This window comes from Oncorhynchus nerka, linkage group LG15 (assembly GCF_034236695.1).
Source record: "Oncorhynchus nerka isolate Pitt River linkage group LG15, Oner_Uvic_2.0, whole genome shotgun sequence".
NCBI classification, from domain to species: domain Eukaryota; kingdom Metazoa; phylum Chordata; class Actinopteri; order Salmoniformes; family Salmonidae; genus Oncorhynchus; species Oncorhynchus nerka.
Genome location: NC_088410.1, coordinates 9,567,951 through 9,583,370, shown reverse-complemented (window position 1 = coordinate 9,583,370; position 15,420 = coordinate 9,567,951). Strand labels below are relative to the sequence as shown.

Sequence of the window (15,420 nt, the reverse complement as noted above, 5' to 3'; positions counted from 1 at the left end):
AATTGTATGTCTGAGGAAGCTTGACAATACTTTAATATCATTGTTTTAGAGAGAAAGACCCTGTTTTTAGAATAGGACAAATAAACACATTTGTCAAACAAATTTCAGTTAGAAAACAAACTGAAACTAGAAAAACTAGTTTTAGAACAATGTAGATGTGTAGAGAGAAAGACCCTGTTTTTGAGTCACAGTAAAGCATTCTAGAAAACAGAGTTTAAACTGTTTTAGCTGTTCTAGAGGTGTTCTGAAACTATCATTCTAGAACAGAGTTTAAACAGCTGTTCTAGAGGTGTTCTGAAACTATCATTCTAGAACAGAGTTAAAACTGAGCTGTTCTAGAGGTGTTCTGAAACTATCATTCTAGAACAGAGTTTAAACTGAGCTGTTCTAGAGGTGTTCTGAAACTATCATTCTAGAACAGAGTTAACACTGAGCTGTTCTAGAGGTGTTCTGAAACTATCATTCTAGAACAGAGTTTAAACTGAGCTGTTCTAGAGGTGTTCTGAAACTATCATTCTAGAACAGAGTTAACACTGAGCTGTTCTAGAGGTGTTCTGAAACTATCATTCTAGAACAGAGTTTAAACTGAGCTGTTCTAGAGGTGTTCTGAAACTATCATTCTAGAACAGAGTTAAAACTGAGCTGTTCTAGAGGTGTTCTGAAACTATCATTCTAGAACAGAGTTAACACTGAGCTGTTCTAGAGGTGTTCTGAAACTATCATTCTAGAACAGATTTAAAACAGAGCTGTAGAAGAGACAGTTTGATCGTTCGTAAGGCACTACCCTGTACCTTCAATATGTCCTGATTCAGTGCAAACAAGCTTGTCAACAACAATATGTACATATCAGTATCAATAACAACAATCACTGATTATTATCACAAAACTCCCCAGAGACACAAACATTCATCTCACCCCATTCTAGTCTTGTTCTGAGGGAAAGAAAAGTTCCTCTCCTTTTAATTGCACATCTTCACCTTTCCTCTGAGAAATGAAAACAGCAAAATAAAAGTTGTCTCTTGACTGTAATAATGACCAGTGGCAGAACGACTAGACTTCATATTTTACTATCTAACCAGTAAAATACACAGGAGGCCTTTCAAACTAATGCTGGCATCTGGCTCACGGTTGAATATTTTCACAGTATTTTACAAAATGTTCCATCCTGAGAATAAATCACTTTCCTACCGACTAAACCGGTATTTCCAGTCCAAACTGGAACGGTCATTCAAAAGCATTATAGAGCATAAAAACAGAGCTTTGATTAAAACATTCAAGCCTGATGAGCCCTACATTAAAGACATTTAATGAGCCCTACATTAAAGACATTTAATGAGCCCTACATTAAAGACATTTAATGAGCCCTACATTAGACATTTAATGAGCCCTACATTAAAGACATTTAATGAGCCCTACATTAGACATTTAATGAGCCCTACATTAGACATTTAATGAGCCCTACATTAGACATTTAATGAGCCCTACATTAAAGACATTTAATGAGCCCTACATTAAAGACATTTAATGAGCCCTACATTAGACATTTCATGAGCCCTACATTAAAGACATTTCATGAGCCCTACATTAAAGACATTTCATGAGCCCTACATTAAAGACATTTAATGAGCCCTACATTAAAGACATTTAATGAGCCCTACATTAAAGACATTTAATGAGCCCAAGCCCCAAAAAAGTCCAAAATATTGTGCCGTTATCCAATACATATATGATATAGGCTACTGCACGACAGAAAAACAGAAAAGCCCATAGATGTAGCTAGCTATATCCTCTGTTGGGTAAATAAATGAAACTCGCTCCAGGAGGCTTGTTGAGTGTGAACTGTACGACTGTACTGTATTGTACTGTGTATTATACTGTGTATTATACTGTATGATTATACTGTATATTATATGGACTGGAATTACTCACATTGTTCAAACCATGATACCGCTGGAAGAGACATGCAGCTAGTATATATATATATAGTATAGAGACGAGCTGATTTTATTTTAACTTTGGTAATATAATAGGGCCTTACGTATAATTAACAGGCTTACCTTTCATAATATTTAGTTGATTTAAAGCAACGATATTCGAGTGACAAGCGGTTTTAAAACTCTGCAGCCGCAATACAAATTAAACATCTTTCCAATTAAAAAAACAAGGTGACCCTGAAAGCCAGTTAGAGATGGGTAAATCAGACGCTTATTCAGTCTTTATATTACTGGAGCCTAGGCTGTGCCTACCTGTCACATGGGGAAAAATACTATCACCACCACTATAAAGCTTCACAGAGACTATACCTGTCCAAAATGGCACCCTATACCCTATACACAAGGGCCCTGGTCATTAGTAGTACACTATAGGGAATAGGGTGGTATTTGGGACAGACTATTTTTGGCACAGTTACAGCAGACAGGGAGGAAGTAGTAGCCCCCTAGACCAGGGACCATCAACTAGATTCAGACAGGGAGGAAGTAGCCCCTCAGACAGGGAGGAAGTAGTCCCCTAGACCAGGGATCATCAACTAGACTCAGACAGGGAGGAAGTAGCCCCTCAGACAGGGAGGAAGTAGTAGCCACAGGCCGATTTTTTCGTGAGCGGATAGTTGGGTCCGGAATATAATTACAAATCATTTGTAGACTGTAATTTCACTGCAACAAGCCCAAACAAACAGATAAAATAATTTGACTAAAACACAATCATTTCAAACCTTGCCTACATGTGTATATAATCACGTGTCTCTCTACTATGCCTGGGAACACCTGGGAACACATTTACAAAATAAAAATAACTGGTGTTACAGTTTTTAAAAAATGTCTAACAATAAAAATGAAATATCTTGTCTTGATATAAAAAAATATGCTCAGAAAACTGGGATGGGGTCAAATAAAACCAGTTGGGGAACCCAGTCCTAGACACTGGTCATAGATCAGTGGGTAGGTTAGTATCTTATGGTTCAGGTTAGGATTGTAGGAGGGTAATCTGGTCCTAGATCTGTGGTTAGGTTAGTATCTAATGGTTCAGGTTAGGATTGTAGGAGGGTAATCTGGTCCTAGGTTAGTATCTAATGGTTCAGGTTAGGATTGTAGGAGGGTAATCTGGTCCTAGATCTGTGGTTAGGTTAGTATCTAATGGTTCAGGTTAGGATTGTAGGAGGGTAATCTGGTCCTAGATCAGTAGTTAGGTTAGTATTGTAGGAGGGTAATCTGGTCCTAGATCAGTAGTTAGGTTAGTATTGTAGGAGGGTAATCTGGTCCTAGATCTGTGGTTAGGTTAGTATCTAATGGTTCAGGTTAGGATTGTAGGAGGGTAATCTGGTCCTAGATCAGTAGTTAGGTTAGTATTGTAGGAGGGTAATCTGGTCCTAGATCAGTAGTTAGGTTAGTATTGTAGGAGGGTAATCTGGTCCTAGATCAGTAGTTAGGTTAGTATTGTAGGAGGGTAATCTGGTCCTAGATCTGTGGTTAGGTTAGTATCTAATGGTTCAGGTTAGGATTGTAGGAGGGTAATCTGGTCCTAGATCAGTAGTTAGGTTAGTATTGTAGGAGGGTAATCTGGTCCTAGATCAGTAGTTAGGTTAGTATCTAATGGTTCAGGTTAGGATTGTAGGAGGGTAATATGGTCCTAGATCAGTAGTTAGGTTAGTATTGTAGGAGGGTAATCTGGTCCTAGATCTGTGGTTAGGTTAGTATCTAATGGTTCAGGTCAGGATTCAATTCCACCCGGAGCAACATATGGTGTGTCCTACAGTGAGCGTGTTTTGAGCCCTGGTAGTACACTATATAGGGAATAGGGTGCCATTTGGGTCACGGCCGTGGGGAGTAAAGCAGTAGAGACCGTCAGGGAAGGAAAACCATCAACATTCCAAAAGGTCGGAATTCCCATTTTTGGGGGAAAAGCTGTTAGATCCAATTGATGGTGAAGTTCTGGCTGAGATTCAATCCCAGATCTGTTACAGTCAACACCTGGAGGGAGACGAACAGGAGAAACAGAGATACATTAATAACAAATCACAGACGTCATTTCCCTCTAAACATGGGGAGACTCCACTACTACTAGTCAACTCACACATTTCCTAGGGGGCAAAGGTCAGGATGGATAGTGTCATTTTATCAGCCTTGTCGGTGTAGCAACAAACCCCCAGCTCACAACCCATGCGACCCTAAACTGTTCACACACCATTTGGTTGGTGAACACACACACACACACACACACACACACACACACACACACACACACAATCTTTTTTAATGAGTGGATTTGGCTATTTCGGCCACACCCCTTGCTGACAGGTGTATAAAGGTGTATCAAGCACACAGCCATGCAATCTCCATAGACAAACATTGTCAGTAGAAAAGCCTTACTGAAGAGCTCAGTGACTTTCAACGTTGCACCGTCATAGGATGCCACCTTTCCAAAAAGTCTAAATGTCAGCCCTGCTGGAGCCGCCCCGGTCAACTAACCGTAAGTGCTGTTATGGTGAAGTGGAAACATCTAGGAGCAACAACGGCTCAGCAGAACGGGACCACCGAGTGTTGAAGCGTGTAAAACAGCATCTGTAACACTCACTACCGAGTTCCAAACTGCCTCTGGAAGCAACGTCGGCACAAGAACGGTTTGTCGGGAGCTTCAAGCTTCAAGCGTCTAAGATCAGCATGCAATGCCAAGCGTCGGCTGGACTGGTGTGAAGCTCGCCGCCACTGGACTCTGGAAATGCCTTCTCTGGAGGGATGAATCACGCTTCACCATCTGGCAGTCCGACGGACGAATCTAGGTTTGGAGGATGCCAGGAGAACGCTACCTGCCCCAGTGCATAGTGCCAACTGTAAAGTTTGGTGGAGGAGGAATAATGGTCTGGGCTGTTTTTCATGGTTCGGGCTCCTTAGTTCCAGTGAAAGGAAATCTCAACGCTACAGCATGCAATGACATTCTAGATGATTCTGTGCTTCCAACAGTTTGGTGAAGGCCCTTTCCTGTTTCAGCATGACAATGCCCCCGTGCACAAAGCGAGGTCCATTCAGAAATGGTTTGTCGAGATTGGGTGGAAGAACTTGACTGGCCTGTACAGAGCCCTGACCTCAACCCCATCGAACACCTTTGTGATGAATTCGAACGAATTGCATCGCCGACTGCGAGCCAGGCCTAATCGCCCAACATCAGTGCCCGACCTCACTAATGCTCTTGTGGCCGAATGGAAGCAAGTCCCCGCAGCAATGTTCCAACATCTAGTGGAAAGCCCTCCCAGAAGAGTGGAGGCTGTTATAGCAGCAATGTTCCAACATCTAGTGGAAAGCCTTCCCAGAAGAGTGGAGGCTGTTATATCAGCAATGTTCCAACATCTAGTGGAAAGCCTTCCCAGAAGAGTGGAGGCTGTGATAGCAGCAATGTTCCAACATCTAGTGGAAAGCCTTCCCAGAAGAGTGGAGGCTGTTATAGCAGCAATGTTCCAACATCTAGTGGAAAGCCTTCCCTGAAGAGTGGAGGCTGTTATAGCAGCAATGTTCCAACATCTAGTGGAAAGCCTTCCCAGAAGAGTGGAGGCTGTTATAGCAGCAATGTTCCAACATCTAGTGGAAAGCCTTCCCAGAAGAGTGGAGGCTGTTATAGCAGCAATGTTCCATCATCTAGTGGAAAGCCCTCCCAGAAGAGTGGAGGCTGGGGGTCTCCCGAGTGGCGGAGCGGTCTAAGGCACTACATGTGTGACACTGGGAGACCCACGAGGTGACGCACAATTGGCCCAGCGTCGTCGAGGGTTAGGGGAGGGTTTGGCCGGCTGGGATGTCCTTGTCCCGTCGCGCTCTAGCGACTCCTGTGGCGGGCCACGCTGACACGGTCGCCAGGTGTACGGCGTTTCCTCCGACGGTGCGGTTGGCTTCCGGGTTCAGCGACCAGTGTGTCTAGAGGCAGTGGGACTTGGCAGGGTTTCAGAGGACGCACGGCTCTCGACCTTCGCCTCTCCCGAGTCCATACGGGAGTTGCAGCGATGGGACAAGACTAACTACCAATTGGAAATCACGAAATTGGGGAGAAAAATATCATCATCAGAGGAGAACTGTCCGTGCACGACGACTACATTTACAAATGGCACCTTGTGCTTTTCTGCTATTACAACTCAACGACTACATTTACAAATGGCACCTTGTGCTTTTCTGCTATTACAACTCAACGACTACATTTACAAATGGCACCTTGTGCTTTTCTACTATTACAACTCAACACGACGACTACATTTACAAATGGCACCTTGTGCTTTTCTGCTATTACAACTCAACACGACGATTACATTTACAAATGGCACCTTGTGCTTTTCTACTATTACAACACGACGACTACATTTACAAATGGGACCTGGTGCTTTTCTACTATTTACAACTCAACGACTACATTTACAAATGGCACCTTGTGCTTTTCTACTATTACAACTCAACACGACGACTACATTTACAAATGGCACCTTGTGCTTTTCTGCTATTACAACTCAACACGACGACTACATTTACAAATGGCACCTTGTGCTTTTCTACTATTACAACACGACGACTACATTTACAAATGGGACCTTGTGCTTTTCTGCTATTACAACTCAACACGACGACTACATTTACAAATGGCACCTTGTTCTTTTTCTACTATTACAACTCTCAACACGACGACGTTCCTTATTTTATTTGACCTTTTTTTTTTACCCTCTTCTTCATGATATCCAATTGGTAGTTACAAGTCTTGTCTCATGGCTGCAACATCTCGTAAGGACTCGGGAGAGGCGATGGTCGAGAACCAATGCGTCCCTCCGAAATACGATCCCGCCAAGCCGCACTGCTTCTGGACACAGTCGGAGGAAACACTGTACCAGCTGGCGACCGAAGTCAGCGCGCACTGCGCCCGGCCCGCCACAAGGAGTCGCTGGAGCGCGATGAGACAAGGACAACCCGGACGGCGCTGGGCCAATTGTGCGCCGCCTCATGGGTCTCCAGGTCGCGGCTGGCTGCGACACAGCCCGGGATCAAACCCGGATCTGTAATGGCGCCTCTAGCACTGATCAATGCCTTAGACCCCTGCGCCACTCGGGAGGTCCCTACATTCCTTTAAAAAAATGTTTTATTGTGAGTATGGCTGCTCTAAAACATTATCTGAACTTTAAAAAACACTTAACCTTAACCTTTGACTCCTGACACCAAGTCTCACCTGATTGGCTCTGTAGGTGAATGCAGCATCATGGGAGTTGACCATAACCCTGGTAGGCTCCACCTTCACGCCATAGAAGGAGGCTGTTTCCACGGTGATGTAGGAAGCCTCCACGTGGTCGTGCAGCACCTCCGATGTCATCGTGTTCTAGAACACAATAGGTAGAGAAGAGGTGAAGGTTATAGTGTTCGTAGAACCAGCTGTCATGGTTATAGTGGTTAGAGCGTTGGACTAGTAACTGGAAGGTTGCATAGTGGTCGGAGCGTACTGGTCTGTAGTGGACGGAGCGTACTGGTCGGAGCGTACTGGTCTGTAGTGGTCGGAGCGTACTGGTCTGTAGTGGTCGGAGCGTACCGGTCTGTAGTGGTCGGAGCGTACCGGTCTGTAGTGGTCGGAGTGTACCGGTCTGAAGTGGTCGGAGCGTACCGGTCTGTAGTGGTCGGAGCGTACCGGTCTGTAGTGGTCGGAGCGTACCGGTCTGTAGTGGTCGGAGCGTACTGGTCAGAGCATACTGGTCTGTAGTGGTCGGAGCGTACCGGTCTGTAGTGGTCGGAGCGTACTGGTATGTAGTGGTCGGCGCGTACTGGTCTGTAGTGGTCGGCGCGTACTGGTCTGTAGTGGTCGGAGCGTACTGGTCTATAGTGGTCGGAGCGTACCGGTCTGTAGTGGTCGGAGCGTACCGGTCTGTAGTGGTCGGAGCGTACCGGTCTGTAGTGGTCGGAGCGTACCGGTCTGTAGTGGTCGGAGCGTACTGGTCTGTAGTGGTCGGAGCGTACCGGTCTGTAGTGGTCGGAGCGTACTGGTCTGGTCTGTCGGAGTGGTCTGTAGTGGTCGGAGCGTACCGGTCTGTAGTGGTCGGAGCGTACCGGTCTGTAGTGGTCGGAGCGTACTGGTCTGTAGTGGTCGGAGCGTACCGGTCTGTAGTGGTCGGAGCGTACTGGTCTGTAGTGGTCGGAGCGTACTGGTCTGTAGTGGTCGGAGCGTACTGGTCTGTAGTGGTCGGAGCGTACTGGTCTGTAGTGGTCGGAGCGTACTGGTCTGTAGTGGTCGGAGCGTACTGGTCTGTAGTGGTCGGAGCGTACCTTCACCACAGTGAACACTACGTGAGCGTACTGGTCTGTCTCAAAGGTGTCGATGCTCTCTCCGTCGTCCCAGAACAGCTCTCCTCCAGCCGAGCCGTCTTCAGACAGACTGGACACGAGGTGGAGCGGCTGACCACTGCTCACAAACAGGGTTGTGTTGGGACGCTACACAGGGAGCAACACACAGAGAGACACACAGACACAGAGAGAGACACACACAGAGAGAGAGACACACAGACACAGAGAGACACACAGACACAGAGAGACACACAGACACAGAGAGACACACAGACACAGAGAGAGACACACACAGAGAGAGAGACACACAGACACAGAGAGACACACACAGAGAGAGACACACACAGAGAGAGAGACACACAGACACAGAGAGACACACAGACACAGAGAGACACACACAGAGAGAGACACACACAGAGAGAGAGACACACAGACACAGAGAGACACACACAGAGAGAGACACACACAGAGAGAGAGACACACAGACACAGAGAGACACACAGACACAGAGAGAGACACACAGAGAGAGACACACAGAGAGACACACAGACACAGAGAGACACACACACACAGACACAGAGAGACACACACACACAGACACACAGAGAGACACACAGACACAGAGAGACACACACAGAGAGACACACACAGAGAGAGAGACACACAGACACAGAGAGACACACAGACACAGAGAGACACAAACAGACACAGAGAGAGACACACACAGACAGCGACACACACAGACACAGAGAGACAGCGACAGACAGACACAGAGAGACACACACACACACACAGACAGACAGCGACAGACAGACACAGAGAGAACGAAAGAGACCGAGGGAGAGACACAGAGAAAGAGGAAGAGAGAGACACACAGTGATTCATTATTTTCGATATCGATGCCTGACCATCCACTTTGTGTCATCTTCCTAAACCCTCTAGAAACTCTGTAGATAGTCATCATTGTTCTGACTTAACATTTATTTAACTGGGCAAGTCAGTTAAGAACAAATTCTTATTTACAATGACGGCCTAGCCATGGGCCAAACCCTAATGACGCTGGGCCAATTGTGCGCCGCCCTATGGGACTCCCAATCACAGCCGGTTGTAATACAGCCTGGAATCAAACCGGGGTCTGTAGTGACGCCTCTAGCACTGAGATGCAGTGCCTTAGACCGCTGCACCTCCCCGGGAGCCCCAATAACATGGATGAGCCAGCTACCTGACGATCTATTGTCTGTCTGTTTACCTGTGTAGGTATGACAGCTCCTTCTCTCAGGTGAAGGTTGATATGCTCTAGAGGAGCCTTGAGCCTCAACTCTTCTCCTTTACTACGGATAGAATCACCCTGAGAGAGGAGAGACAGAGAGAGACAAGGGAAGTTGGGGAGAGAGGGGAGACCGAGGGAGGGAGAGAGAGGAGAGGGAGGGAGGGAGGGAGGGAGGGAGGGAGGGAGGGAGGGAGGGGGAGGGAGGGAGGGAGGGAGGGAGAGAGAGAGAGGGAGGGAGGGAGGGAGGGAGGGAGGGAGGGAGGGAGGGAGGGAGGGAGGGAGGGAGGGAGGGAGGGAGAGAGAGAGAGGGAGAGAGAGGAGAGGGAGGGAGAGAGAGTGAGACCGAGGGAGGGAGAGAGAGGAGAGAGAGCAGACAGAGGAAAGAGAGACAGGCGAGATTCAATATTCAGCATGTGAATTATACACTGAACAAAACATTAAAAACACCTGCTCTTTCCATGACACAGACTGACCAGGTGAATCCAGGTGAAAGCTATGATCCTTATTGATGTCACTTGTTAAATCCACTTCAATCAGTGTAGATGAAGGGGAGGAGACAGGTTAAAGAAGGATTTTTAAGCCTTGAGACAAGAGAGACATGGATTGTGTGTGTGTGTGCCATTCAGAGGGTGAATGGGCAAGACAAAATATTTCAGTGCCTTTGAACAGGGTAAGGTAGGTGCCAGGTGCACCGGTTTTTGTCAAGAACTGCAACGCTGCTGGATTTTTCCATGCTCACCAGTTTCCTGTGTGTATCAAGAATGGTCCACCACACAAAGGTGTTAGTTAATATATATAGCTGTGTTCTTATTGTATAGTAGAGACCTGGGGTTAGGGTTATTAAGGGTTATATATAGTTAATATATATAGCGGTGTTCTTACTGTATAGTAGAGACCTGGGGTTAGGGTTATTAAGGGTTATATATAGTTAATATATATAGCTGTGTTCTTACTGTATAGTAGAGACCTGGGGTTAGGGTTATTAAGGGTTATTAAGGGTTATATATAGTTAATATATATAGCTGTGTTCTTACTGTATAGTAGAGACCTGGGGTTAGGGTTATTAAGGGTTATTAAGGGTTATTAGTATAGTTAATATATATAGCTGTGTTCTTACTGTATAGTAGAGACCTGGGGTTAGGGTTATTAAGGGTTATTAAGGGTTATTATAGTTAATATATATAGCTGTGTTCTTACTGTTAGTAGAGACCTGTTAGGGTTATTATAGGGTTATATATAGTTAATATATATAGCTGTGTTCTTACTGTATAGTAGAGACCTGGGGTTAGGGTTATTAAGGGTTATTAAGGGTTATATATAGTTAATATATATAGCTGTGTTCTTACTGTATAGTAGAGACCTGGGGTTAGGGTTATTAAGGGTTATATATAGTTAATATATATAGCTGTGTTCTTACTGTATAGTAGAGACCTGGGTTCTTACTTATAGTTATTATATATATAGTTAATATATATAGCTGTGTTCTTACTGTATAGTAGAGACCTGGGGTTAGGGTTATTAAGGGTTATTAAGGGTTATATATAGTTAATATATATAGCTGTGTTCTTACCGTGTAGTAGTCGTACCAGAGACCCTGAGGGAAGTAGCCCACAACATAGTCCACACCTGGATCTAATACTGGTGTCACCATCAAACTCTTCCCCCATAAGAACTGTCTGTCTATCCCATACGTTCTCACGTCCTTGGGGAACCTAAAAATATGAACACACATTGGTCAGGAACATCCTGAAAGAGCTGTGTGTGTGTCCCAGTGTGTGTGTGTGTGTGTGTGTGTCCCAGTGTGTGTGTGTGTCCCAGTGTGTGTGTGTGTGTGTGTGTGTCCCAGTGTGTGTGTGTGTGTGTGTCCCAGTGTGTGTGTGTGTGTGTGTGTGTCCCAGTGTGTCCGTGTGTGTGTGTGTCCCAGTGTGTGTGTGTGTCCCAGTGTGTGTGTGTGTCCCAGTGTGTGTGTGTCCCAGTGTGTGTGTGTGTGTGTGTGTGTATGTGTGTCCCAGTGTGTGTGTGTGTGTGTGTGTGTGTCCCAGTGTGTGTGTGTGTGTCCCAGTGTGTGTGTGTGTCCCAGTGTGTGTGTGTGTGTCCCAGTGTGTGTGTGTGTGTGTGTGTGTGTCCCAGTGTGTGTGTGTGTCCCAGTGTGTGTGTGTGTCCCAGTGTGTGTGTGTGTCCCAGTGTGTTTGTGTGTCCCAGTGTGTTTGTGTGTCCCAGTGTGTGTGTGTGTGTGTGTGTGTGTGTGTCCCAGTGTGTGTGTGTGTGTCAGTGTGTGTGTGTGTCCCAATGTGTGTGTGTGTGTCAGTGTGTGTGTGTGTGTGTGTGTGTCAGTGTGTGTAACTCACTCGAACAGCAGAGGCCGAGCGACGGTGTGTCCGTGTGTGTGTGCGCGGTGGAACAGCGTGTAGAGCAGAGGGAACAGGGAGGAGCGGAGCAGCAGAGACTGTTTCATGGCTGAACGGGCTTCAGGGCTGAACGCTGGGGGGTCCTGAGGCTGGGAGGAGACACAGAATATACAGGCTTCAGGGCTGAACGCTGGGGGGTCCTGAGGCTGGGAGGAGAGAGACAGAATATACAGGCTGGAGGGATGAACGCTGGGGGGTCCTGAGGCTGGGAGGAGAGAGACAGAATATACAGGCTGGAGGGCTGAACGCTGGGGGGTCCTGAGGCTGGGAGGAGAGAGACAGAATATACAGGCTGGAGGGATGAACGCTGGGGGGTCCTGAGGCTGGGAGGAGAGACACAGAATATACAGGCTGGAGGGATGAACGCTGGGGGTTCCTGAGGCTGGGAGGAGAGAGACAGAATATACAGGCTGGAGGGATGAACACTGGGGGGTCCTGAGGCTGGGAGGAGAGAGACAGAATATACAGGCTGGAGGGATGAACACTGGGGGGTCCTGAGGCTGGGAGGAGAGAGACAGAATATACAGGCTGGAGGGATGAACACTGGGGGTCCTGGGGCTGGGAGGAGAGAGACAGAATATACAGGCTGGAGGGATGAACACTGGGGGTCCTGAGGCTGGGAGGAGAGAGACAGAATATACAGGCTGGAGGGATGAACACTGGGGGTCCTGAGGCTGGGAGGAGAGAGACAGAATATACAGGCTGGAGGGATGAACACTGGGGGTCCTGAGGCTGGGAGGAGAGAGACAGAATATACAGGCTGGAGGGATGAACACTGGGGGGTCCTGAGGCTGGGAGGAGAGAGACAGAATATACAGGCTGGAGGGATGAACACTGGGGGGTCCTGAGGCTGGGAGGAGAGAGACAGAATATACAGAATATACAGGCTGGAGGGATGAACGCTGGGGGGTCCTGAGGCTGGGAGGAGAGACACAGAATATACAGGATATACAGGCTGGAGGGCTGAACACTGGGGGGTCCTGAGGCTGGGAGGAGAGAGACAGAATATACAGGCTGGAGGGATGAACACTGGGGGGTCCTGAGGCTGGGAGGAGAGAGACAGAATATACAGGCTGGAAGGATGAACGCTGGGGGGTCCTGAGGCTGGGAGGAGAGAGACAGAATATACAGGCTGGAGGGATGAACACTGGGGGGTCCTGAGGCTGGGAGGAGAGAGACAGAATATACAGGCTGGAGGGATGAACGCTGGGGGGTCCTGAGGCTGGGAGGAGAGAGACAGAATATACAGATAAAATGACTTTTCTATGACAGTTTGTGTCAGGGGCCACATTGGTGGAGGGGGGCCACATTGGTGGAGTGGGGGCACATTGGTGGAGGGGGAGCACATTGGTGGAGGGGGAGCACATTGGTGGAGGGGGAGCACATTGGTGGAGGGGGCACATTGGTGGAGCACATTGGTGGAGGGGGAGGCACATTGGTGGAGGGGGAGGCACATTGGTGGAGGGGGGAGGCACATTGGTGGAGGGGGAGGCACATTGGTGGAGGCACATTGGTGGAGGGGGAGGCACATTGGTGGAGGGGGTGGCACATTGGTGGAGGCTCATTGGTGGAGGGGGAGGCACATTGGTGGAGGGGGAGGCACATTGGTGGAGGGGGAGCACATTGGTGGAGGGGGAGGCACATTGGTGGAGGGGGAGGCACATTGGTGGAGGGGGGCACATTGGTGGAGGGGGAGGCACATTGGTGGAGGGGGAGCACATTGAGGGGGGGCACATTGGTGGAGGGGGGCACATTGAGGGGGAGGCACATTGAGGGGGAGCCACATTGGGAGTCTTACCTTCTGGTCGATAGAGTTGTGGTTGCGTGTGAAAGGGTAGAAGGCTCCTAGCTGAGTCCAGCGGACACACAGCTCCTCCTCAGTCTGCTCACTGAAGCCACAGATATCAGCCCCCACCAGGGGAACACCCAGGAGGTTAAAGGTTAACATACCTGGAGGGGGAGGGAGGGAGAGAGAGAGATGGCACAGATATCAGCCCCCACCAGGGGAACACCCAGGAGGTTAAAGGTTAACATACCTGGAGGGGGAGGGAGGGAGAGAGAGAGATGGCACAGATATCAGCCCCCACCAGGGGAACACCCAGGAGGTTAAAGGTTAACATACCTGGAGGGGGAGAGAGGGAGAGAGAGAAGGCACAGATATCAGCCCCCACCAGGGGAACACCCAGGAGGTTAAAGGTTAACATACCTGGAGGGGGAGGGAGGGAGATGAGACATGATTAGATACCAGCCTAGTTCCATGTGACCTCTAGAGAGATGAGACATGATTAGATACCAGCCTAGTTCCATGTGACCTCTAGAGAGAGATGAGACATGATTAGATACCAGCCTAGTTCCATGTGACAGAGAGAGAGAGAGAGATGAGACATGATTAGATACCAGCCTAGTTCCATGTGACCTCTAGAGAGAGATGAGACATGATTAGATACCAGCCTAGTTCCATGCGACCTCTAGCGAGAGATGGAGAGAGGAGACATGATTAGATACCAGCCTAGTTCCATGTGACCTCTAGAGAGATGAGACATGATTAGACACCAGGCCTAGTTCCATGTGACCTCTAGAGAGAGATGAGACATGATTAGATACCAGCCTAGTTCCATGTGACAGAGAGAGATGAGACATGATTAGATACCAGCCTAGTTCCATGTGACCTCTAGAGAGAGATGAGACATGATTAGATACCAGCCTAGTTCCATGTGACCTCTAGAGAGATGAGACATGATTAGATACCATCCTAGTTCCATGTGACCTCTAGAGAGAGATGAGACATGATTAGATACCAGCCTAGTTCCATGTGACAGAGAGAGAGAGAGAGATGAGACATGATTAGATACCAGCCTAGTTCCATGCGACCTCTAGAGAGAGATGGAGAGAGATGAGACATGATTAGATACCAGCCTAGTTCCATGTGGCCTCTAGAGAGATGAGACATGATTAGATACCAGCCTAGTTCCATGTGGCCTCTAGAGAGATGAGACATGATTAGATACCAGGCCTAGTTCCATGTGACAGAGAGAGAGAGAGATGAGACAAGATTAGATACCAGGCCTAGTTCCATGTGACAGAGAGAGAGAGAGATGAGACAAGATTAGATACCAGCCTAGTTCCATGTGACCTCTAGAGAGATGAGACATGATTAGACACCAGCCTAGTTCCATGTGACCTCTAGAGAGAGATGAGACATGATTAGATACCAGCCTAGTTCCATGTGACAGAGAGAGAGAGATGAGACATGATTAGATACCAGCCTAGTTCCATGTGACCTCTAGAGAGAGATGAGACATGATTAGATACCAGCCTAGTTCCATGTGACCTCTAGAGAGATGAGACATGATTAGATACCAGCCTAGTTCCATGTGACCTCTAGAGAGATGAGACATGATTAGATACCAGCCTAGTTCCATGTGACCTCTAGAGAGAGATGAGACATGATTAG

At 47.6% G+C, this 15,420-nt stretch overlaps 1 protein-coding gene across 1 annotated transcript in view; it reads right to left on the bottom strand.

Annotated features, from left to right (window-relative positions):
* Positions 1-925: 925 nt before the first annotated feature.
* The window catches only part of gaa2 (alpha glucosidase 2), a 54,878-nt gene continuing 40,383 nt past the window's right edge, over positions 926-15,420 (bottom strand). The window contains exons 15-21 of the mRNA XM_065000949.1: positions 13,765-13,916; positions 11,907-12,055; positions 11,129-11,270; positions 9,538-9,636; positions 8,271-8,435; positions 7,189-7,335; positions 926-3,968 (exon numbers count right to left, since the gene is read on the bottom strand). Coding sequence (XP_064857021.1) covers positions 3,906-3,968; positions 7,189-7,335; positions 8,271-8,435; positions 9,538-9,636; positions 11,129-11,270; positions 11,907-12,055; positions 13,765-13,916 — 917 coding nt within the window. The 3' untranslated portion in view covers positions 926-3,905. The remainder of the gene's footprint in view (positions 3,969-7,188; positions 7,336-8,270; positions 8,436-9,537; positions 9,637-11,128; positions 11,271-11,906; positions 12,056-13,764; positions 13,917-15,420) is intronic.